Raw genomic sequence first — 23477 nt, forward strand, 5'->3', positions numbered from 1 at the left:
CCGATAGATCGTTTTAAAGCCGGCTCGGTAAAGAACGGACCCGTTTAAAATCCCGAAGCGACGAATCAGCGACGCACGCTCTATTCGGCATCAACAACTCAATTCGCATGGCGGCGGTGGCGGCGACCCTGAAGCTAATTTATTGAAAAGCCGTTCGGCTCCCGGCGAGAGTCGATCACTTTTTCAAGCACGACGCCGTTCGATTGCGAAAGGATCGTCGCGCAAGCGTCACGGGAAACCGAACTTCCTATTTCTAAACAACTATGCACGACGACCATCGCCCAGGAGAAGGACGGCGGTCGAAAAAGAAAGAGAAAGAGTGAGAGAGACAGAGGGGGCGAGCAACGAGGCGCCCGCGATTCTTATCAATTAATAGGATCCCCTTTTGCGACGCACGCTCGCGGGTCTCGCCGCTTTTGTCCTCGTCGATGTCCTTTGTCAGCGGACGCGGTGCGTTCCACTTTCACTCGGTTTCTTCGATCGATCTTTCGAAAACTTTCAACGACCCCGAAGAGTCCCGATGGGTTCGGTCGAAAATGGATTCCTCCGGCCGAGGAATCCCCTGAAGGCGGCGCGAGACCTTTCGGTCGCTCCGGATCCACCCTTTGTCTCTCGGCCGCGCTAGATCGTTTCGCGGCGCGGCGCGGGTCGGCGCGGCGAGGGCGGAACCAAAAAATCCTGGTAAAAGTAAGGACAACGACGACGGTGCCGCGGAAAACGGCCTTCTAACGGCTCCGTGCAACCGAGTCAAGTTTGAAAGGCGAAGCGTAGGACGGCGGATTCGATTCGATTCGATTCGAGCGGCGATCGCGAGTCGCGAGTCGATCAGGTGGCGACGCAGGTGCCGCTCGGCTCTGCTCGGCTCTCGCCTTTCCCTTCCCTCGCGACGAGCCGGGCCCGGGGCCCGGTGCCCCGAGAGGGACCCACGCCAATGCGGGGCCCGCTGCTGCGCCCATGGGCCTCGGAACCCCCTCCTCGACCTTATCCTCGGTCGTAGAAAGCTCGACCAGACGACGCTGGCCGGAGCACAACGCTCCTGCTGCTGGCTTTTCCACTTCCATCGCGCAGTCTTCTTGCCGGACCGGACGCGGTCTTTCGCGGTGGTACCTCACGAAAATCCCGATTCCAAAGACGTTCCGTGTATCGCCCCTGTATTCGCTCCAGTCCCAGCCAATTGACAGTGTTTCTCTCACAGTGCGAGAATATTGTATTTCGAGTGCGCCTCGATGTGAGGACGGTGCTTTCATGAGGGATTAAAAGAAGAACCTATCAACGGAGCCGAGAGACAGGTCTGTGCTTTTCTATCGTAACGCCCCTGCGTTCGCCTAAACCTCGGCGTAATTGTATCGCGAAACGTTCTGCGAACGCGATCGAGACCGATCGTCCGGGCAAACGCGATTTTCCGCGACGAACCGCGGTAAGATCGATCGGCCACCGGCGAGACAAGAGCGTCTCGATCGTCGATCTCGATCGTTGGTCCGATCAGCCTAGGCCTGGTGCGCGAGAACTCGCGCGACGATCGCGGCGAAAGTGGCTGGGCGCCGTTGTTGCTCAGACAGCCCGAATGAAATTCGTATTACCTAAACGCCGGTAATCATAGTGTTTCGCGGACGGAGAAGAAGCTCGGCTCGGCTGGAATCCGCTGGCGGAATGTCAGCGTTTTCTTGCGACAATCCCTCCACCACGTGAGCCAAAGCGCGTACGCGATCGCGAACGCGATCACGATCGCGAGCGGCCGTACCCTACGCCTCGCGGCTAGTGAAACCGCTCGGCTCTCCGCTCCGGCCGATACAGTCGAAAAAAGAGCAGATTGGAAGCGTAACGCAACGCTCTGGTATTTAGACGCGCGAAATTTTCGTAAGAAGAGAAAACAGCGAGACCGCGACCGCTGTTGCCAGCCGTTGAAACGCTTTTCTCCCGGTTTCGCGACGCTGTTTCACTCGGGATCGAGGCGGCCGAGAAGCAGCGTAGGCTCGATCGATTTCGAAGCTGCCGGAGACCGACGGAGAGGAGAAAGAGATCGAGCAGGAGGATAGATCGAGGAGGTCGTGAAAGGACGAACGAGCCGGCAGGACTTTCGCCGGCCGTCGCATCCTCCTCGAGCTTCGGCGACACGTTTTTACACCTCCGGATGACAACGAAAGCGAACTGGTTCTATCCTCGAATTCGCCGGCCACTTTCCACTCGTTCCTTTTCCTCCGCCGCCGACAAGACGGAGACGGAGAGCCAGAAAAAAAAGTAAAGGAGCGCGACTCCTACGCCCGGCGCGGCGTGTGCCCGGCGATATTTAATGCGGTGAAAGGAAAAAAATATCGGCGGTAGGTTTGCACCGCAAGGCACAAGCTCGCTCGCTCGCGTTTTCGCGTTTTCGCGCGATCGCCGGAAGAGAGCCGAGGCTGCGCGGACTTCGACGGATCTCTCCGAATCGCGAACTTCCACGAGGGGAGCCGAATCGCCTAACGAGCGGCGGAGTTTCGTTTTAGGAAACGGTCGTTGCACGTTGCACGTGCCGATGCAGACCGCGCCGGCGCGCACCGCGCGACTCGCGGCCGCACGCAATCGGACGCGAGCGCGCGCGCGCGCACCAGGAAAACCGTCTCGAGTTTTCCCGTGCGAGTGTTCCCGTTGACCTAACAGCTGTACTTTGCAAGTACAAGGAAATGAAATCCTCGAGGCGCATCCTGCGAGATCATCGACGAGATACTCGGGCCCGTCACGACTCGATTCCGTTCTCACGCACTCGATCGCTCGAAACGCGCCATAAACGCGATTTATGCTTCCCGTCGCGCAGTCTATTGTCGGACCACTGTTCCCGCGATACACGGCTCACGAAAGCAGCGATCAGAAGCGAGAGTAATGGATCCGATAATCGTCCTACGCGTCGGATAGTCTCTGCCAGGATTTTTATCCTGGATCTATAAAGATTAACGCAATGCTCGTAGGACAGACAATCAATCCCCAGCGTTTTCCGTAACCTCGACAGTGCGACCAACCGCTCTCTCTCTCTCTCTCTCTCTCTCTCTCTCTCTCTCTCTATCTCTTTCTCTATTTCTTTCTCTCTGTTTCTCCCGATCTGTTCCTTTCGTTCTCTCCTTCCTCCTTATCGCATTCTAACGCGTCCACGTTCACTTTCGATCGACGGATTCCGCGACCGATTGTATGTACACGGGGGCTTGAAAGTGAATTTAATTCGCCGGCTGCCCGTTAGACACGCCTAGTCGGCCTAATTACTCGACCAGGGCCACGAAATCGCGCTCGGAAAGAAAGCAATTCGCGACCGGTCTCGGATCGAGCGTGCACCTCGTTGCAACGAGTCGCGGTTTCCTCGGATTTTTCCTTCCGATGGCCTGAATTATATCATTCCTTCCTTTCGCTGTTATATTCACGCTCGAGACGCTTTACTTCAAGAATGTTCGGACAACACCTGGGCTTAATTGCGTCCGTTCTTTGTAATTACTAGAGCGTAGACACACGACTGTAGTATCTAAAATTAAACGGAACGAAATGTTAGCCGGTGTTCTACATTAAAATACTTGCACGATGCGCAGACGTAAAATTTCGCATTGCAGAAGACGGAACGGCTCTTGCACGATTATCTCCAAAGGACGAACGATCAACGAAAGGGAGAAGGACGAAGAATCGATCGTGGGGGAAGAAAATCGATCGGCAAAGATAAACGTATGGTCGCTACGAAAGATATTGGCCGTAATGCTCGTTCGAGTAACCGTATGGTAGGCAAATCGAAACGGACGTTTCCTGGGCGAGCGGTATCGACACGTCGACGCCGATTTTGTCAAATCCGTTTCGATAAACAATATCGCTCGGCACGGCGCGACGGCGTTACGTTACGACACGAGAGCGCGCTCGTTCGCCTACCCGCTCGCTCGCGAACGCTCGCGAACGCTTGCTCTGCTTTCTCCCGCTCTACGCCGCCGGAAAAATAAACGAGCGACTTCGCCGTAATCGCGACGCCGGAATAGGCTTAATGGACGATCGCGATTCGCTACGAAAACCGAGCGAATTTCTGCCTCTGCCCGATCCCGACCGGATTCCGATCGGGTGAATAAACGGCGACGCGCGCGCGCGCGCGCGCACCCGACAGATAATTGCGCGTAATGGCCGCAGGTCTTTGACGGATGTGTAATTGGATAGCCGTGGCGAAGACGTGTTTCGTCACGCGGTCGACGTCGTTCGAATTCATCCTACGCAGACCTACCGAAAGGTTAGCGAATCGCGTACTCGGTGGACGGAGTCCGAGACCCGGGCAATTTGCTCGAAGACGACCCTTTCATGCGCGCGAGAAATAATTGGCGAAACGATCGATCAACTCGTAGCAGCGGACGCAAAGACGGTTTGCTCGAAGATAGACCCTTCGATTCGCGCGGAAGATCATTGACAGAAAATTAACTTGTACGAGAAGATATAAAGTAGAAAAAGCGATAGCGAGACGAACCATAAACGATCGGATAATACCGTTGGAAGTATACAAAACCTGGAAAGAAGCGATAGATTACATCCATAACGCTCGAACGCTAAAAATGAACGTTCATAGGATCCCGTTGAGCGAACGATGAAGAAATAACAACTGCAATGAATTCAGCCTTACGAAGGATTTAACGCCGTAAATATTTCGTGGATCTGGTCGGCCAAGCACAGGCTGCCAGCCAGTTGATGTAAATTATACCGCGGTTTAGCAACCAGGTGTTGTTATTCCATTTGCATGCGGCGTACACTTCATCTGCAATTTCAGTTCGCGCTGCACCGTTAGGTGCTGGGACAGGTTTTAAAACAACTCGCTGCACCCTGCGCCAGCGCCGCCTGGACCGTGTTTACACGCAATAATTACGGCCTAAAGAAGACACGCTAATAACGTTAGCTCGCGCCGCAGTTTCGCGGTGTTTCCTCTTAAGAGCATGGTGATCGAAGGGTGCCCCATTGTATCGCGGTTGTCGGAGGTCGCGGAGCCACGTCGGTGCTCCTTTTAAAGAGTCCCGATCGAAGAGGAACGCGTAGCCGGGCCTCGTCAGCCACCTCGGCGAGCCGAGAAATTTATCGTCGCTTTGGCCTCTCGTCACGATTCCTCGGACAACGGTGTTTCGAAACGCTTCTTCTCTCAAATCTCGAGGCCGATCCGCGCGACTATCGGCCCGGCATCCTCCGCGACTCCCGAATGTACGACGATGATGCGACAAGATGCCGAGAAGGTATGCGATCCATCCAGGAAATAAATAGCCGAGCGTGGAATCACGGTGAAAGAGCGGTTTATTCCGAAGCCTTCTCGCCTTGGGATAAAGCGAAATTTGAGCATCGCTTTCGAAACGGAGCACGAAGTGTGTCAGGCTGTTCTACGAGACACGCGTGAATATTGCGCGATTGTCCGCTTTCGATGACACTCGCCTTATTATCGAATTTCGAGGGAACGGTGCACGGGAGATCGAGGTGTTGTTACACCGTGTAATCTGCAAGACGAAACGCCGTTGCGCAATCGCTCGGACGTATCGCAATCATCTTCGAGATAATTGCGCAGAGGACAGGCAAGAAAGAGAGAAAGAGAGAGAGAGAGAGAGAGAGAGAGAGACAAAGAGAGAGAATTCGGAGGCAGAGAGAATGATCGACGACTCTAGAATTTTCAGCCACAGGCAATAGTGTTCGGCTGTTCGGTAATCGCTCGATGAACCGTGGTCCGATTGTCCGTGTAATTTACGGACGCGGCCATAATTTCTAAAGCGGCAGGAAGCCGCGTGAAAATATCTCTTGTACGACTCAGCATCAGCCTCGTTATGCTCTCTCGGGGGAACGATTGTTGCTACCGCTGCCGCCGTGTCGGGAGAAAGAGGCGAGAGGCGCTGCGACTTCGCGACACATTAATTGCGCTAATTATAGTGGGCAGTCTCCACCTTCCTCTCTTTCTCTCTCAAGGAAGAAATTCGTGGAACAACGATGTCGGTTTCCTGTTCCTCAGGGATTTCCCATCGTGGCTCGCCAGCAGTTTGGCAATCGGATCGGTTTGCAGAGTCTCATCCACTGCGGCCATAATTAAGAAATACCATCGGTAGACCAATTCTTGAATACCGCTCTATAATTTCGTGTCTGTCTTGATTTCTTCTCTCAGTAAATAAATAAATAAATAAATAAATGGATAAAAGATCAGGGTTCCGCATCGAGACGAATTATGGTTGCGGTAAAAAAATTAAATAGATGAGTCACTTTACAAAACGGCACCGCGAGTCTGGAATCTCGGGAACGATCGTAAATGTCGCAGTTGCCGTGCACTTTACGAATCCGCGCCCGCCGAGAGCGCATAAGATTCGCTTATTATTAGGGCAATTAGCGGCGCGGATACCTCGACGACGCGACCATCGCGAAAACTCGTAAAATCGGTGCCGAACAAGACAGGGCCCGTTGAAACTCGCCGGTCCGGGGACCGTAACGCGTCGCCGACTTGCACAATGTGCCGACAAGACGACGCGAACGCCGGTTTACGGTCGAATAAATTTAATTCGCCCGCGGAGAGTGAAATCATTTATTCCCGAAGCCGGTTCTCGCCGGCGTCGAACGCGAAACGCGAAACCCGCCTCTCACGGGGTCCCCGGGCGTCGCCGATCGGCACCGCAAAAATTCGGGACTTGTCGATCGTACGGCGTTAGATTCCTGGTTGAACGAACCGGGCCGGAGAGCCCGCGAAATTTAGAAATCCGGCAGCGCGATGATCGCGTTCCGCCGCTTCGGGAACGATTACCGATCGATCGACCGGCGATTACGTAAACCGATCGCTTTTACCGAACACGATCGTGGCCGACGCTCGATCCTGGAAGCGTGCATTTCAGCTTGTAACCCGAGCGCGAAGCGATCGCGCTCGTAAAACTCGGATAAATAGCCGGAGCGCGTTTCAAAACGTTAACGGACCGCCTGTTCCGGACGCAGCTTCCGGTCTCCGTGGTGCAATCGGCGATATTCTTTTCGGAGAGGAAACGAGCAGATCGAACGTATCCTCGCGCGTCGGGCCGAGTCGGTTCGCCGGTGGCCGATCCGGATAATTCCGGCGCCTTGACACGAAAAGCCAGCGAGCATTAAGCCGCGCCTTCGCCACGGCGATGCTCGATTTTCATGTCTCCCGGTGGCCGACGTCGGCTCCCGAGGACTCAAGGTCCGGTTCCAAGGGAAACGCCGCGAAATCGGCGATCGATCGATCCGCCTTCGTGCCTCAATTTCGACGGGTTACGACAGACCGGTCGAACACCTGAGCAAATTCGATCGCAACACGGTCGCGCTCGTTCCATATTCTACGAACGAGCGGCGGCAGGCACGTTCGCCTGCACAATCGAACACTTTCTACATACAAAGTAGCGATTCCCTCTGTTAGACGACGCAAAACACCGGCGTCGCAAAGGAAAACCGCATTCGCGGTCTAACGTCACCGTCCTTTCGAACGGACTCGCGGCCGGACACTGTAAACACTATGCTAATCGTTCGAACCTGTTTTATTAACAATTTAGCGTGGCGGGCGGAACCGTGGCGCTATCTGCGAAAAACGATCTGGAGAATGTCAGGGCTCCGAAGCAGAAAAATACCGCATTCTTTGGATCATTTTACCGTGTTGTAACGCGCGTTCGGCGCAAGATGTTGCGCGTTTCAATGCGTTCGAATCGGTATTTTCTTTGTCGAAGACGTTCTTATTATTATTATTACTATCGTGCTGAAATTTCGTAGAAAAATTCAAGCGGTATTCGGTCCGTTGTTGCCAAATAAATAAATAAATATTTTGGTTTGCCCGTTATCGAATATCTCGGAATGCACGGAACGTTATTACGCGGAATGCCGGCGATGCGCAGCGAAACGCATTGGTGTTCGTAACTATGGATCAGCCCCGTTACAAAACCACCGGCTTCAATTAATTTTGTTTCGAATAAAACACAGCATAGAAAGTACGCGGGCGGAATGGTTATGTAAATAGCACCTACATGCACTTGCATACGTGGCTCTGCTGGTACAATATCAAGAGACCATCACGGTTTACGTAATATCGATGAAATATCACCTGGTTTCATGTAGCCGTGCAGTGTCCCAATACCGATGCGCATGGGAGTGCATCGCGCTACGTCTGACCAGATACGTCTCGATCTACTGTGCAGCCTGCGAACCGAATGCCAACGAATTTCTGCATTACGACGGGGCGATCGCTCGGATGAGACACTTTCTAGCCGCGACGCCGTGATCCGTGCGCCGGCGAATAAGGAACGAAAACTCTTTCGTTATTAACAACACCCGCGACTGGAAACTCCAATCCGTTTCCCGTCGTTTCGCGTGGCACGAGCGCGCTCCTTTTTACGCGATCCCGTCAAATTTCATTGAAATCGAGTCGCTCGGAGCACAGGAAATGTTTATTACGAAAACTGCTCTTGCGAGAAATTGCTACGCCGTGTCTTTCATCGTGATCCATTTTCTCGGGATCCACGAGAGCGAACGAAATTATGATAAAATCGTTTCACGAGACTTGTTCGCGGAGCTTTCGAGTTCTTCGACGACGATAATGCGCTGAAAGTTCTCTATCGTCGTCCGGCAAGATCAATTCTGGAGTATGTATCATTTGGTCCCCGTATTATAAAACACGCTTCTGACTCGAGTAATTGCGAAAACTCGCTTGAAAGTACAAATCTTCGAACACTGCACGACAGGAAAGCGATTATTCAACCCTTTGCACTCGAGCGGTGACTCCGAGACACCGCTAAAATTCTTCATTCACGTCCTAAAATCGTGTTTATATCATCAAAGTTTAGATTTCAAAAATTGTTAAAAGTTTAACTGTTATATGAGTCGTCGCAAGACTCAATTTCGTATGCACAAAATGCACTTTGTCATATAGAATGGAGATACTGTAAATCGGAAGAATTATTTTAGATTTGCGGTTAAAATGGCTTCGAGAGCGCAAAGGGTTAATTATTGCACCATCAAAATATCTAAGGAATCGCAGCCTATTCCATTCGATAACCATATCGCACAACATATGAATCTGAAAACTGTATTTGTCCGTGTTCGCATAAAAATAACTATTGATCGCCTAGTTCGTCTTTTCCTTCGAGAAGTCTCGAAGAAAACAGAGTTCGGTAATAGTCGCCGCCTGGCATTAGTATTCCAGAATCGAGCATTAATTGTCCAGTGCCTTGACCTCGCGGCGATTCGTTGCGTGTCGCGGAAACAGCGTCGATCCGCCGCTCGATTCGAGCCGCGATCGAAACGATGCCAATAAGGTTACCTAACGATCATCTGAATCCGCGGGATTGGCCTCGGGAAATTCTACTCCCGCGAGAAAGTAAATGGCCTCGCTGGGAAAAACGTTGCTGCAGAATGTCCGGCCGGGTCGGTCGGAATCCGCTGCACACGCCGTGCTCTCGACGACCGCTGTTGTCCCTGTCGTGCATTGATAAGCCAGCGTCCGACTCCTGTCGGTCGATACCGCTCCTCGACAGACGGATTCGCTTTTCCGGTGAACGCTCGTTCCATTTCTTCGATCTTTCCGCGCTCTCGCGCCGGCCGAACTGCAATAGGTGCAACGCGCATGCTATTCTCACGCCCCCGTTCGAACTAATTATGTTTCCCGTGGAAAACCGAGCCGCACGACGCGAGGCCTCTTGCATCAATCACCCGATTCCACGGGGCTCCCTGCATCCATAAAAAAGCGAGCAGCCTAAGCGAGCGAAAATAATCGTTGGAACTCGCTGAAATTTTCATTTCAACTTGCTCGGGCTGCTCGCTTTCTTTACTTACGCCGCGGATGGCGTTACGATTTTCCTACAAAAAGTCCACGCAACGATGATAAAGTGTTAATAAAAATGAAAATAAAATAGACACGATTGCAACATACGAAGCGAACGCGTACTAAACACCCTAACTTCCGACGATCTTGCGTAGTTGTTTTTTCGAAAGGATCTACGATCTCGCTGTGCAGAGCTCCGCTGCATCCAGAGCAGAGAACTGTCTAAAGAAATTCCGAGAGGCTCTGGAAGATAGAAGAGCGAACAATGACGTTGTTTGACAAACGCCAACAGTGCTCCCGCTGTGCGGTATGCGCGGCTTCGATTGCGAGGCACGCTGTGTGCGCGCTTTTCAAACCGAGTCCGCAGCGAGGACGAGAATCCTCGGAGGATTTCTACGTACAAGCAAAGATTGATAAATAATCGTACTCATCGCGGCGATTTTCCGGATAATGGAACGCGTCGGCCGGCGTTCGAACGGCAAACATAAGGAAATGAAAGCCTGCCGAGCGGCGGCCTGTTCAGCTTTTGAAGGCTATCGGGTTTTGCAACCACGCCTCCGTGCATTGTCGATATGAAAAATCACGAGCGGCCGCGCCGCAGAAAAACAAGGGTGAGCTATGCGGCGGAACGGTTTCCTCGGCTCGAATTCGTTCGGACAAAGGAATCTCTCGACGGAAGAGCTGGTTCTAGATCACGAGGACGTTCCGGGAACGTCGAGGAAAGCGCCCGCGATTCGCGGAAAGCAGGGAAACGCGGCCGAGAAAGAGCTCGTCGATCGCGATGCGGCACCGATGAGTCGTGGTCGTGGTCGATTCGGGTCGATCGGAGTCGATTCGACCACGGGCGACTGGTCGTGCCAGCCGTCGCCGTTTCCGGTGACCTTTAGCGGCCGCGGGATGACCGTTACCCGGTGTCGTAACGCAACGTAATTTACCGTAAGGCAACGAATGCCGAGTGTCGCGTTCCGCCGCCCGATAAACTCGGAATAATCCGCGGAAAGATCGAGGAAACGGTACACCCGGATCGCGGCCGTTTATTTCGCAGTCGAACAGCCGCATAATTCGCGGAATGCAACCGCCGCGATTTCCGGACGCAGAGACGCGCCAGAATTTCCCAGGTACCTCGGAAACCGGCTGGTTCTCAGCGGCGAAGCGACACGAAGGAAAGCAACAAAACGAAACTTGTGTAACCGCGCGGAGATTTTCCATCTCCATAGTGCGGTCCTCCCACCAGCGCCGGCATCTTTTTCCTGCCGCTTTTACGCGAACGATAACGAGCCGTCTGCGAACTGGAGCGCGATAGACCGCTTAATTAATGCGAAAATAATACCGCGCCGCGGTCGAAAGCGATCGAGTGGTCTACATTTTTTCGAGCGGAAGCCGAAGCTCTCGCTAGAAAAAAATCATCTCTCGGATCGCGGTTCGAAAGAGGCTCGCAAGTGGCCGCAGGTGCGTGTTTTCGAAGCCGCACGGGCTCCGGGCAGCGGGGAAATCTCTAGCGGGAGTAGTCAAAATCGTGAGCCGGCAAGGTCGCTTTCACCAGATTCTCTTTCGTCGAGGATCACGAGAGATCGAACTTCGAAGGCCGTCGGGTATAGGTTCGCCCGAACGCGAGCCGATCGAATATGTATTCTCTTCGGCCGAGACGATGTTTGCTCGCGCGAGGACGGATCGGCGGCGCCCGACTCGCTTCTTCTCGGAGATGCTCGCCAGAGGATACTCTCCGGTTGGTTTTCATAATTAATAGAAGCGACTGCCGGTGACGACAAAGTCACACCCGGCATTACGTGATCGTGCATTTATATAACACCCACATTATCCTTGCATTATATGGTTAGCAGTGGTGACAGCACAGAGAAAGTTCCTATCCGTTCCCATATGCTCGAGTGGCTGTACGGTCTACGACGCCTGGGACTACGTGTCTCGATTATGCTCGCCGCAACTCGATATACGCGGCCCCGCGACGATTCCCCGCAAAATTCCCGTTCCGCGAATAACGCAGATCGGAAAAATTCGTTTAATCGAAAGTCTTTCACGTTTGTTGCAGTTGCACCAGCATGCGGGAGAAAAGGTGGCTTCTGCTCGCTCTGTACGGTAAGTTGCTGCCTCGTGGGCATCGGTGCGCTGATACGAATCGGACCAGCGGTATAGTCGTGTTTCTGGAATTTCATCCTTTCGAGATCTAAGTTATTCGTACGAGCGTGCGTCACGCTTCTTAAAAAAGAAACAAGTTCCTGTATTCCTAACGAAGCTCGCAGAAAATGGAAGCCGCGAGTTCCAAAACGAGTTCACTTTTCAACGCTATATCGGCCTTCTGCTTGCTCGAGATCCATTTTATACGATTCGCAAGGAAATCGATGATGATGGAGAGAGAGAAAAACGACGAGGAAAAAAGACGGATGAATTCTTTTCGGGGAAATTATTCGGACTCGCGGTGATTTGGAACGTCGCGCGGCTTTCGATTATCCTCGCAATTCGCAATTACCTCGGGCGTTAATGGGTTCGGTTCGTGGTCCTCGTGGACTCTGTCGATAAGGTGGTCGATGAGAGTCCTCGGACGGCTTTCTACGCGAGTAAAAGTCCTGCTCGAGGCTCGGCGCGGTACGGCGCGGCGCCAGGCGCTGGCACCGCCGCGATAAACGGAGGTCCCTTGTATTTTTGGACTTTCCATATCCGGAAAGGAATGTCGAAGACAGGTCGACCTTCCACCCGAGAGTTTTGCATCGGTGCTCAAGGTTCGTTCACACCGATCGCGGTTTCGGGCAGGGTGCGTCGATCCTGCGTGCAGCAGAAACAGCCGCGTTTCGTATTCAGGACGCGCGGGGGACGCGTGACGCGCGAATCGACCTCGCGGCGAAGATTCTACGAAGGAAGAGACTGCGCCGGCCGGGAATACCAACGAGCCCGGTTCCTTTGTCCTACGGGAGGCGGTTCCCGAAACTACGCTCGATCGGGTAAACAAGCTGCCGGACAGTTGAAACTCGTTCGGACAGCAGGAGCCCGATCGCGCAATAGCTGTGACAAGCGGAACGCTTTGAGCCACGTAACCCGGCGTTAACATTTAAAGCGGATTCTGACATTTTCAGCCGTCCGACGGCTGCGTCGACCACTCTGTGCTCGAGCCAGGGACAGTCGAGGCCTTCGAAAACTCGTTTGAAAGCTACTCGCAGAACGAATCGGTAGCCGCCGCGACCACCGCCTCCCGGGGACCACAAAAATCCCCGGCCGCCGTGCCAACATCCACTCCCGAACGCTCCTGACCTTCGCGATCCCTATCCCTATACCGATCCGACGAACCAACGTCGATCCAGGGCCGGCCATTAATGCAGTCCTTTGAACCGAACCTCGCCCCTGCACGCGATATTTGCAAGCGATCGCACGAATCGCAATCGCTTTCCTTCCGTTTCTCATTTCGTCGAAAAAGCTCTTTAGCGGCCGACGATCGCGGTACCGATACATACTAAATTCTTCATTAACGTTAACTCTTTCCGGCCCGGCGTCCATTACCATTGGACAGCGAAAACCTGCGAAAATAAACCCGGCCTGCGGCAAGGAGACCGTTTTGAGAGATACCACGCATTGGCAAGTTTTAAACTGTCGCGCAAGAAACTGATAAGAAAAATAAAAGTTTGAAATAATTATATTATTTATTATAATTATTATTATAATTATATTATATATAAATAATAATATTACGAATGAAGCGAACATTCTTATTTTTCATATGTACTTACGGGCCGGAAAGATGTCTGCAATCTTCCTTACTCGGTTTAGGGCGTTTGCTTTAAAAACAATTCTAGTAGAAGAAGATGCTGTTATACTAGACAGCAAATTTCACGAGACAAATGCAGGGAACAGAAATTAAAAAAAGATTGAGTTAATTTATTGAATAATTTTTATTAGTTGCCAATATCGTTAAATCCGCTGTCTAATTATTACTTTTACTGCCCTACTTTGGTGACTTTGAGCTTCTGCAACCCTTGACGGTGCGACGATAAATATGATTTCCAAGGCAATACGATTACAAAGGCAACAATAGAGCAGATCCTCGTGCCCCAGAATCTGCGACTCGATCCGACGACGCCCATTATCGCGATCGGAGCACTCGGCAACGTCGTCACGCCCTTTTTATCGAAAATGTCAAGACATTCCCATTCGAGTGGGAAAATCGGGCGTAGACAATCGTCGGGGGGGGGGCGATACGCGATCGAGGTGAGGCAACGATTTGTTTATAACCGGCGCGCCGCCGTTGTGTGTTTCTCGGCACGAGTTTCGTCACGAAAATCCGTTTCGCCGTTACGTTTCCCGGCCGGGGCGTGTCCACGCGAGCGTTTCCCACAAACGGAATGCGAGCGCGTTCCCATAATTCCTTTTTATGCAACGCGGTCGACGGTGCCCGATGTCGATCCCGTTACGAGTGCGTTTTTCAGCGGCGAGGACACGGCTGGCGACGCGTCGTCGCAATCCGTCGGGCCGCTTCGACAAATTTCTGTCGCCGATAAACAACGTTCGTTGCTTATCTCGGCCCGTGGAAATCGGCCGAGGACGAAGAAAACCGGAGACCGGGGAAATTAATAACGTCGAGCGCTGCGGGAGTGATTTATCGGTACCGGTTTTTTTCAGCCGATGCGCCAAATTAACGAAGCACCCGAGGCATTTCACCCCGCGGACACGCCAGCCGTCCCCTTAGAAAGCTGGAAACGGCGAAAGTATTTCGACGACCACGACGACGGCGACGGGTTACGCCGTCTGTGGTTCGCTCCATACCCGTCGATCCGTCGACCTTGAACCGGTTCGGATTAATTAGGCGCAGCTCGCGGGCAAAGATTCAGCGTTAACGATCGCGAAACGATAACGATCCGCGGGTAGAAAGGCTGCCGAGAATAATAGCGTCGACGTCGGCGGCGCATAGATCAACGAAAGCTGCCGGGAGAGAAATGATCGATAGACAGCCTTGATCCCCTTGAAAACAATTACCCAACCGAATGGACGAACGCGTTCACCTGCGCCGCCGCGAAAAATTGCAACACGCTCCTCTCGCGGCTCTTCTCGCATGTCGATTTCGCAACGGCGATGCTTCTTCGCGATTTACGCAAGCCGGAGCTCTTTGATTGTTTTTCTCGGCGACGCGGCGAGCCTGACTCGTCCCGTTCCAGTATTCAAACGAATCGAACCCGTCCGACGCGATACGCCGCGACGCGACGCGTCGCCTTCTCGAAACCGTCGCCGAAGAAAGCCCACTCGAGCGCGCGTCCGCCGAAACGGATAGATCGATGGATCGCCGGTGATCCTCGCCGCGGTTCGCGACCGGTTTCTGAATGTTTCCTCCGAATTCCAGGACTTGTTCTGGCCAATGCAGTTTCGGCTGCGCTCAAGGGTACCAGGCCGAAATTCAAGATCGCGACCACCTCCACGACAACTACCACCGAGGAGAGCCCTGCCCACGAGAACGAGAACGAGGATGGCGAGGTGAGTCCTCTAGAAACCAGCGAACGATCATTTTCCCCGAACGATCGGAGAATCAAGGATAATATTGATGCAACAATCGAGCCTGCCCGGAGCTCCTGTATTTCGTTATGCCTGTCGAGTAAATTATAGTTTGGGAAACGCTGATCCAACTGCTCGCCGTTGCCTAGCCGCGCCGTGGAGATAGTCGGCAGCGATATCTCGCGAGTAACATCATCGATTGCATTATTTACGTGTACCGGAATAGAACATGCAGATCGTTTATCTTCGATGATGCAAATCGCGCCGACCGCAGTCACGATGCCCCACGCATCCGCGACTGTTCGCCAGGTGCATCTTCCACTCGAAAGCGCGGTCTATCCATCTCTTCGCCCCTCGTACCGGTACGTCTTTCAATTATCCCGACGTCGTTCTATAATTGGACCACGGTGACGCGAGATCAATTAACTCGTCGCTGGATCCCATCGTCTCCCGGCTCCCGACGAGCTAGACAGGTTCACCTTCGCGATGGAACGTGACATCATCGAAAGTGCGCCAGTGGCTGGTCGCGACGAGTCTGCGATGCGTTAAATAGCCGCTGTTCGCAAGGCACGCCGCGATGCGATCCGAAGCGATGCGATCCGATGGGAGCAATGCGGCGCGATTAGCCCGCGAGGAATGATTCCGTTAATTTGTTGCAGCCGACCGCGACCACCACGCCGGCGACCACCGAGGCGAACTCGACCACCGGCCACGTTCTCACCGGCATCCCTCAGATCGACTACATCTGGGACCCTAATCTACCCCGCGAGTTGAACGGCTACAATCTCAGCGATTACCCGTTCTACAACAGCATACCCGAGGACATCGACTTCAAATGCGACGGTCTCCACGACGGATTCTACGCCAGCGTTCCTCACAAATGTCAGGTGAGCCGTCTTGTAATTCCACTTAACGCGACACCGATACATCGCGCGACGAACAAGCTATTATTAGCGATGCGAAAGGACAGCCCCATCGTCGATTCATTACGAACCGTTCGCCACGCTTCTTGCGGGTAATTAGCGAAAAAGCTTTGCGGCGGCTTCGGACGAACGATGACCGAACGAAACCTCGAACCCTGCTACAACTCTTTCGGCATCGAAGAGACGCGGACGTTCTGCCTTGATTCGGCCACGGTTACGGAACCTTCGGCCTTTTGCCGGAGTCTCGGGGGTCCCCAGGATCCCAAGAAATTCAAGGATACGACACTGCACCCAGCGGTTCGCCTTCCATCTTTCTGTTTTATTATTCGGAACGGGAACCGCCTCCGTAATTGAGCAAAGATTATTCGCTGCCAGTCCGACAGACCTCGCCGGACGAAACAAAAATCCGTGGCGTGAGTCGCGTTGAAAATTGCGGGCCGAAGGACGGGCGAATCTGTGTGGGACCGCGACAGGCTCCTCTGGGTGGCACGCGCGAACACGGCCGCGACCGAGAACGGGCCTTTTTTGACTCGATGCGATCGCGGGTCCAGTCCGTGAACCGATCTACATGTCGTAGCTGTTCTCGCGGAACAGTGGGCGAAGGCCCACTGCGATGAACCTGCCCACTCTGTCACGTTGACTCGATAAATACGAGACACCGATCGACGATCGCTTCGAGAAAAGCTTCTCAAACTCTTCGACCTGTACACGGAGCCCCTAGATTCATTTATTCAATTTAATGTATTTAACGAACGAGAAAACCGTTTGACGTTACAGAGTCGTTAGCAGGTAGATAAAGCACGAGGCAGTTGCCGATCCAGACTCTAGATCGTTTTAAACGGCAACTGCTTCGTGCTTCGTCTACCTGCTAACGACTCTGTAACGCCAAAATGTTGTCTCGTTCATTAAATACATTAAATTTAATTAAATTAGAAGAGCCAGCTTTGCAACCTCTCGAAACCTAAGCGACTCGTTCCCATGTAATGATCCTTCAGAGTCCCGAGTCCCTTGGCTAGGCTCCAGAGAAAACGAATATTCTGCTGGTAGAAAGGATCGAGCTACTTCAAACCCTCTCTCCCGACAATGCAGTCAGGAGCCAGAGAACGAGAATCGTTCGAGAGCGCAGGAACCGAGAGTGGAATGAACCAGCTCGTTATCCTGAAAGCAGAAACGCCGGGATCGATCGTCATCCGGGAGTAAAAGCGGGCATTGTGACCGCTCTAGTGAAAAGGAAAGTCAGTGTCATCTGGCCGGAGAAAGATTTTCTGACAAGGTGTGTCGTCCACTCGCGTAATGAACGGATGTCAACGATCCGTGACGCGGCGCGCCTCCTCCCTTCCCGGCCCGGTCGCGATCGCGATCGCGATCGCAGAAGCAGACGAAACGTGCGACGGCCTTTCAGATTTCTACCGCGATGCCCCGTGACTACGGAAAACCGTGAACGAAAGCGAGTCCTCCGGCGAGATGCGGATGCAAAAAATCGCAACGCTCTAGAGCGGCGGATCGTTTCACTTAGGCTAGCCGGATCGCGTCACGGGAACGGGGCGTAGACCGCGCGAGAAACTCTGGAACCTCGAGATCCATCGATCGATGAGGTGTCTTACCGATACAATTAACATTGCGATATATTGCTTGGAACGATTTATTTTACCGAACATCGATCGTTCAATACTTTCCGAAGCTTCGCGGAGAATTTCGCGAATTCGGAATCATGAAATCGAAATGATCTTTGCGATATTTTACGTACTTGTTCAATTTCTACATATTTAATTCGTACAAATAAACGATTCATTGAACTTGAACGAAGAAATCTGCTGCGTCTTGTTCGACAAAGACACGGTTAATTATGCTTGAAAATAAAGCGAAGGCACGGTAATTGGCCAGGCCACAGTAACCAGGCTCTACTACCCTACTCGGCGGACAAAGGAGCCTCGGGACAGCGCGAGGGGCCGAGGAGCAACCCGAAGAGGAGCTTCGCGGTCCGATACGCTTCCCGTCCCTGACCGTTCCGAGATACGCGCGCCTCGATCCCGCGATTGTGAAAGCGATTGCACGCCGTACCCCGTTTCCATCGTTCCTTATCGATTGTCTTGCCCGGGCTACCAAGCGAACGGCCCATTGTCATGCAAATGTTCGCGGCTCCGACTTCCTTCCCTCGAACGAGCCGGATACCGATCGGCAAAGAACACCGAGTTCCGCGCGACTTCAAGAAACGTTCCGATCCGCGGCGCTGGCCCGGCGATCCAGCGATCCAACGATCCCGGGGCCCTGTAAAATCGACGATCGCGGCCGATCTCTCGGGTTTTGACATTTAACGAGGCGGCAACGTTACGCAAATCCGTCATCGCGAAACCGCTCGAGCGGCCAGGCCACGCCGAGATGCTTACCGACCAGAGTTCCGAGTCGTTTTAGGGAGAGCGCATTTTAGCTATGCAAATACGCAACGCAGGCTGGTTAGAGCGATCCGGAAGAGGACACGGACTTTCCAAAGAAGCCCGGGGAACGAGGGAAACTTAGATGTCGCGCACCGTTTGGCAGATTAATCGGGAGAGAAAAGAATGATGCCTGTGCCGTGCGCAGTCCTTTGAAGGTTGAACGGTTGGAATAGTTAGCAACCCTCTTCGAGCGTCCGCGGCTTAACGATATTTAATCTCGAACGGTGACTCCGTTGCTTCTTTCAAACGGCGGAGAAAGTTCTATTTACCGTGCTCGTGTTTCTCGCAGTTGCTTTAGAAAATATGAGGCGCGAGGATCCGGCTGATCGGGGAAAAAAGTGCGAGGAGTACGCATGCGATGCGAGCAGAGGGAAGAATGCGTCTCGGCTGCGGCGAATCGAGGCGATTGATACGTCGGGACTCGTTTTCGAGAAACGAAACCGAGCATCGAGCGAGCCGGCGCGGCGAGGACGTGCTCTGAATGATTCGAGATGATTCCCGCAGATAATCCGGTGCGGCGATACGTGCCTGACAATCGCGGATCTCCTTACAGAGACAAGTCACTCGTGCACTCCACATTGCGCGATGCACACTCGTGCGCCTCCGAGCAATTACCTGCGCGCACGTAGCCTCGGTGTGAAAGCTGCGGCCGTCGTCTAGCAACATCTGCGAAAAGTGTGTTAACGCTGTCGCTGAAGGATGGCCCAGTCTTCCAACTGAAACGTCCGTGTCCCCGAATTTCCATTTTGCTCCGAAGAAGCCTACCCTTGCGTCGCCTAATCGAAATTGACGCTTCCATCGCGCTCGATTAAGCCGGGCCACCGCTTTCGATCGAGGACCCAACACTAATTGGTACGTAACTGTTTTCTTCAAGGTGTACCATCATTGCCTGTTCGGCACGAGATACGACTTCCTCTGCGCGAACTTCACGGCGTTCGACCAGAAGACGTTCATCTGCCACTTCGTCTCGGAGGTGGACTGCGCTAACTCGAAGAAGTACTGGCACAGGAACGACGCCCTGTACAAGGCCGCGACGACGTCCACGACGTCGACGACGTCCACGTCGACGACGACGACGCCGGCGCCGGCTACGGCCACCGGGCGCGCCTCGTCCAGAGACAGAGATCTTCCCAGAAGGAGACGGCCGTTCAGAAGACGGCCGACTTACGACTACTACGACGAGGACTACTACGACGACGATTACAGTCGACCGAGGGGCTACGGCAGGGACGACTACGACTACGAGGACAGAAAGTACAGGAGGGACCGAGACCGCGAGTTCCGGGATCGGGATCGCGATCGTGACTTCAGGGACAGGGATGCTCCGCGAACGAGGGAGGGGGTCGTCAGGGACGATCGAGATCGAGATACCAGTGCCAGGGACAGATATCCGAGCAGAAACAATAGGAGAGATCCGAGCAGAACGAGGGACCCTGTCGAGGAAGACACCAGGGTCAGGCCGAGGGACCCCGATCAAGGATCAAGGTCCAGAGAAGTCGATGACACCGAGTTGGAGGATCGACGGACCGAGGATCGTCGCTACTCCGACAAAAGGTGGTTCGCCGATTAAAGAACTCGATTCGTTTTTCCGTCGATCCTGTGCTCACTGTGGCTTCTTTACAGATACAGGGACGAGTACGACGACAAGGAGGCTGCGTCTTCTTCGGCAGCCTCGGTAGCGAGCTCCGACAGCCTGGTGAAGCCGGCAGCGCCTGTGTCTTCGGTCTATTCCAGGCCCAGAGCTCCGCCTAAGATCAGAAGACCCGTGCCGCTCTCCGAACAAGATAAATATGCTTACAAGGCCCCCGCTGTTCAATCGACAGGTAATTAGACAGGTACACCGGGCACGCGCAAACGTGTCTGCTGATTATCTGCCCTCGATCCATTCTGCCTAATTCGCGCTCAAATCGTGTACAAAAATGGACCATTTGGCAAGAGAAGATACGATTATTCGAATCTTTTGCGGCTTTTATAGTCGTTGACAATCGGTAACTGTAAAAACGAGCCACAAGGCTCGAATGATCGCATCTTCTCTTTCCAAAAACTCCTCTCCTCTCCTCCTCTGAACAATCTGAGCACGAACGAGAGAGATTTTACCGCACCTACTTCCATCGTTTGTTCACTCTGTGCCGATTTGTTGAACGCAGAAGAGCCGAGAAGACGACCGCTGGACACCGAGGACGATTACTACGAAGACGAAGACTTCCGACCGATGAGAAGGCCGATGAGAAGGCGGCCGTCTTACCGTGACAGGGACAGGGACTTCTACGACACCAGGGACAGGGACAGGGACCGGGAAAGAGACCGACCCTTCAGGTAGGGTGACGTACGTACACAACACTGATACGATTATATTCGTCTGTGGTGATTAATCAGACTACACGATATCGTGGCGACCGATATCGCAGCACTCACGTAACACCCGTTCCCAACGACGCGACAAAAAAAACGTACTCACACCGTGCCGTTGTCGATACCCATACAGAACCATCGAATCGCCTTGATCCCCGATCGATGGTACAAGGATCTATCGTTGCAGGCCGCGTTACCGGGACGAGGAGGACGATCCGCGGCCGAGGAAGCACCCCGATCGCTCGAGAGATCGCTACTACGACCGAGACAGGGATCGAGGAGCTGACCGCGGCAGGGATCGATCCCTGGATCGCGGGAAGGATCGTCCAGCGGAGAGACCGCTGGATCGCGACAGGGGACGGCCGCAGGAGGCGGAGAAGCAGGAGAGGCCTTTCTCTTCGCGACCCGGGGACAGAGACCGGGAGGATCGTCCTAGAACTGGCTCGAGATCGAAGGATCTGCAGGACACCACGGATCCTCCGGCCAGAAGAGGCGGCAGCTACGAGAGACCCACGACAACAGCGGCGACCACCACCACCACCTGTCTGCCGGAGCAGCTGGTCCACAAGGTAGAAACCGACTCGAAGGAGCCGGACAGGTCCGAGAGACCTTCTTCGGAGAGGCCTTCGGAGAGAGTTTCTCAGAGGCCGTCTCAAGGCACGACGACCAGAGCGCCATTGGACGACGAGGAGTCCCACAGGACCGGTCAGCAGGACTATCAGGAGCGGGACCAGGAGGACAGACGAGACCATGGTCAATACCAGGCTCCGGCGGACGAGTACTCGCAGGAATACTACGACGAACCCGAAGATCCTCCTGCTCCTTCGCCGAGGACCGCGGTTCGCATAGTGAAGCGACCGTTCCTGCCTTCCAGAGGCGGAAACGCGAACCCTAGGGGCTTGTCGCCGGTCGGGTCGAAGGCCACCACGCCTCGAAGGGAGGAGGACAGGCCAACGGAAAGGCCGAAGAGTTATTACGGGCAAGAGGAGACCCAGGATCGTCCCCCGGAGCACAATCAGCAGACGAAGCCGCGGCAGGAGGAGAAGGAGACTTACGACGCGTACAAGACGGTTCTGAACAGCCAGGACAGGGACCATAGGCCGGAAGAGTACGATACCTCGCTCGTCAGACCCGCCGTTCGAAGACCAGCCGACAGACAGAGGGAGGAGGAGGCGCAGAAGACCGCGGACGAGTTCGTCAGGGGACAGAAGCACCATCAGGAGGACCGACAGAGTTACGAGGAGGGGCTGCCTAAATGGCCCAGCGAGGATTACCCCAGCGCCCAAAATAGCGAGGCTGCGTCTCGGAACAAAGGGAGGGTGAACGAGAACCCGAACGTTTACGCTCCCGCGGTTAAGAACGAGGAGACCCAGCAGCATCCGACCGGGCCAGGAAACTTCCGGGTGAAGCAACGATTGAACGAGGTCACCCATCGTCTGCAGGACATCCCGGAGAGCGAGTACGATGTCACCTTGAACGACGCGCTCACTCCTACCTTGAATCAGGAAGCCAACTTGCCGAGCGGATTCGTCCTGCCTCTTCACAGACAGCAGATCGGGAGGGACACGATCCTCCAGCCCTCCGAGAACAACTACAAGGTCTCCAGGCCCGTGAACCAGCAACAGCAGAAACCCTTCGTGCCCAGCCCGCAATTTCTGCCGGCTGTCTCCAGCAACGACAGGCTGAGGACCGTCTACTACAGACCCGCCGAGACCATCCAGCTCGGCGGATCTCAATACAGACCGCAGAGGGGACCGTGGCAGGATTATACCGGTTACTGAGAGGGTTCGCGTCGTTTACATCTTTAAAAAAAAAGCTGCCGAGCTGTAACGCGGAATCGGCTCGACCTGGAAACCGAGTTCGCCGGTTCCCGAGGGATCGATCGATCGGATCGATCCTCTTCAGGCGAGGGTTTGTCAGTTTGTTCCTCGGTCGGTCTTTCTCGTTGTCTTTCACGCGAGGCTCCGGGGCAACGGATCGCTTCGTTGCTCCGGATCTTCGGTAGAAAATGCTAAATATATATATATATATAAAAAGAGTATAACAAAGTAATCAAATAATCGCGACGACGTCGAATGGCGTCGAGCGCGGCAACATGATCGAGGTACTCCAAAATAAATCGTGTTTCGCGTCTCTCTCTCGACTCGAGGAGTCGAGGAGTGTTCTGTAGAAGTTAGTCGAATTCGTTCTATCGTAATCTGCGGTACGCTAAAGTGATCCGATTCTGTTTTGTCTGTAAATATTCGCACGGTTACGCCTAACTTTACGATTATGTTTCGTCTTTAAATTATTCACGGACACGTGTACACGGTTCTCCGCGAAAGCACGCTCGTCGTCCCGATTTCCTTTCTTTCGATATTAGTAGCGAGTAAGCGTTCTCGAGTATACAGAATGTCTTTGTAAATTATATAAACTGTGACGTACGATATTAAAAAACTGACAAAATATACTCGTGATTTTTTCTGTTTTTCTGAATTCCACACGCAAGCAGGCAGGCAGGTCTGGACGCGTTCCAGAAGGCAACAG

At 53.5% G+C, this 23477-nt stretch overlaps 1 protein-coding gene across 1 annotated transcript; it reads left to right on the forward strand.

Annotated features, from left to right (window-relative positions):
- The first annotated feature begins 843 nt into the window (after positions 1 to 843).
- LOC117226384 (uncharacterized) lies at positions 844 to 23400 on the forward strand. Its single transcript, XM_076525415.1, has 8 exons — positions 844 to 1289; positions 11802 to 11848; positions 15093 to 15223; positions 15901 to 16128; positions 19474 to 20153; positions 20223 to 20422; positions 20747 to 20915; positions 21139 to 23400. Exons 2-8 carry the CDS (start codon positions 11812 to 11814, stop codon positions 22730 to 22732), a joined length of 3039 nt encoding a protein of 1012 aa, XP_076381530.1. The 5' UTR covers positions 844 to 1289; positions 11802 to 11811; the 3' UTR covers positions 22733 to 23400.
- The last annotated feature ends 77 nt before the right edge of the window (positions 23401 to 23477 follow it).

The sequence above is a fragment of the Megalopta genalis genome, chromosome 11 (genome assembly GCF_051020955.1).
Source record: "Megalopta genalis isolate 19385.01 chromosome 11, iyMegGena1_principal, whole genome shotgun sequence".
Classification (NCBI taxonomy): Eukaryota; Metazoa; Arthropoda; class Insecta; order Hymenoptera; family Halictidae; genus Megalopta; species Megalopta genalis.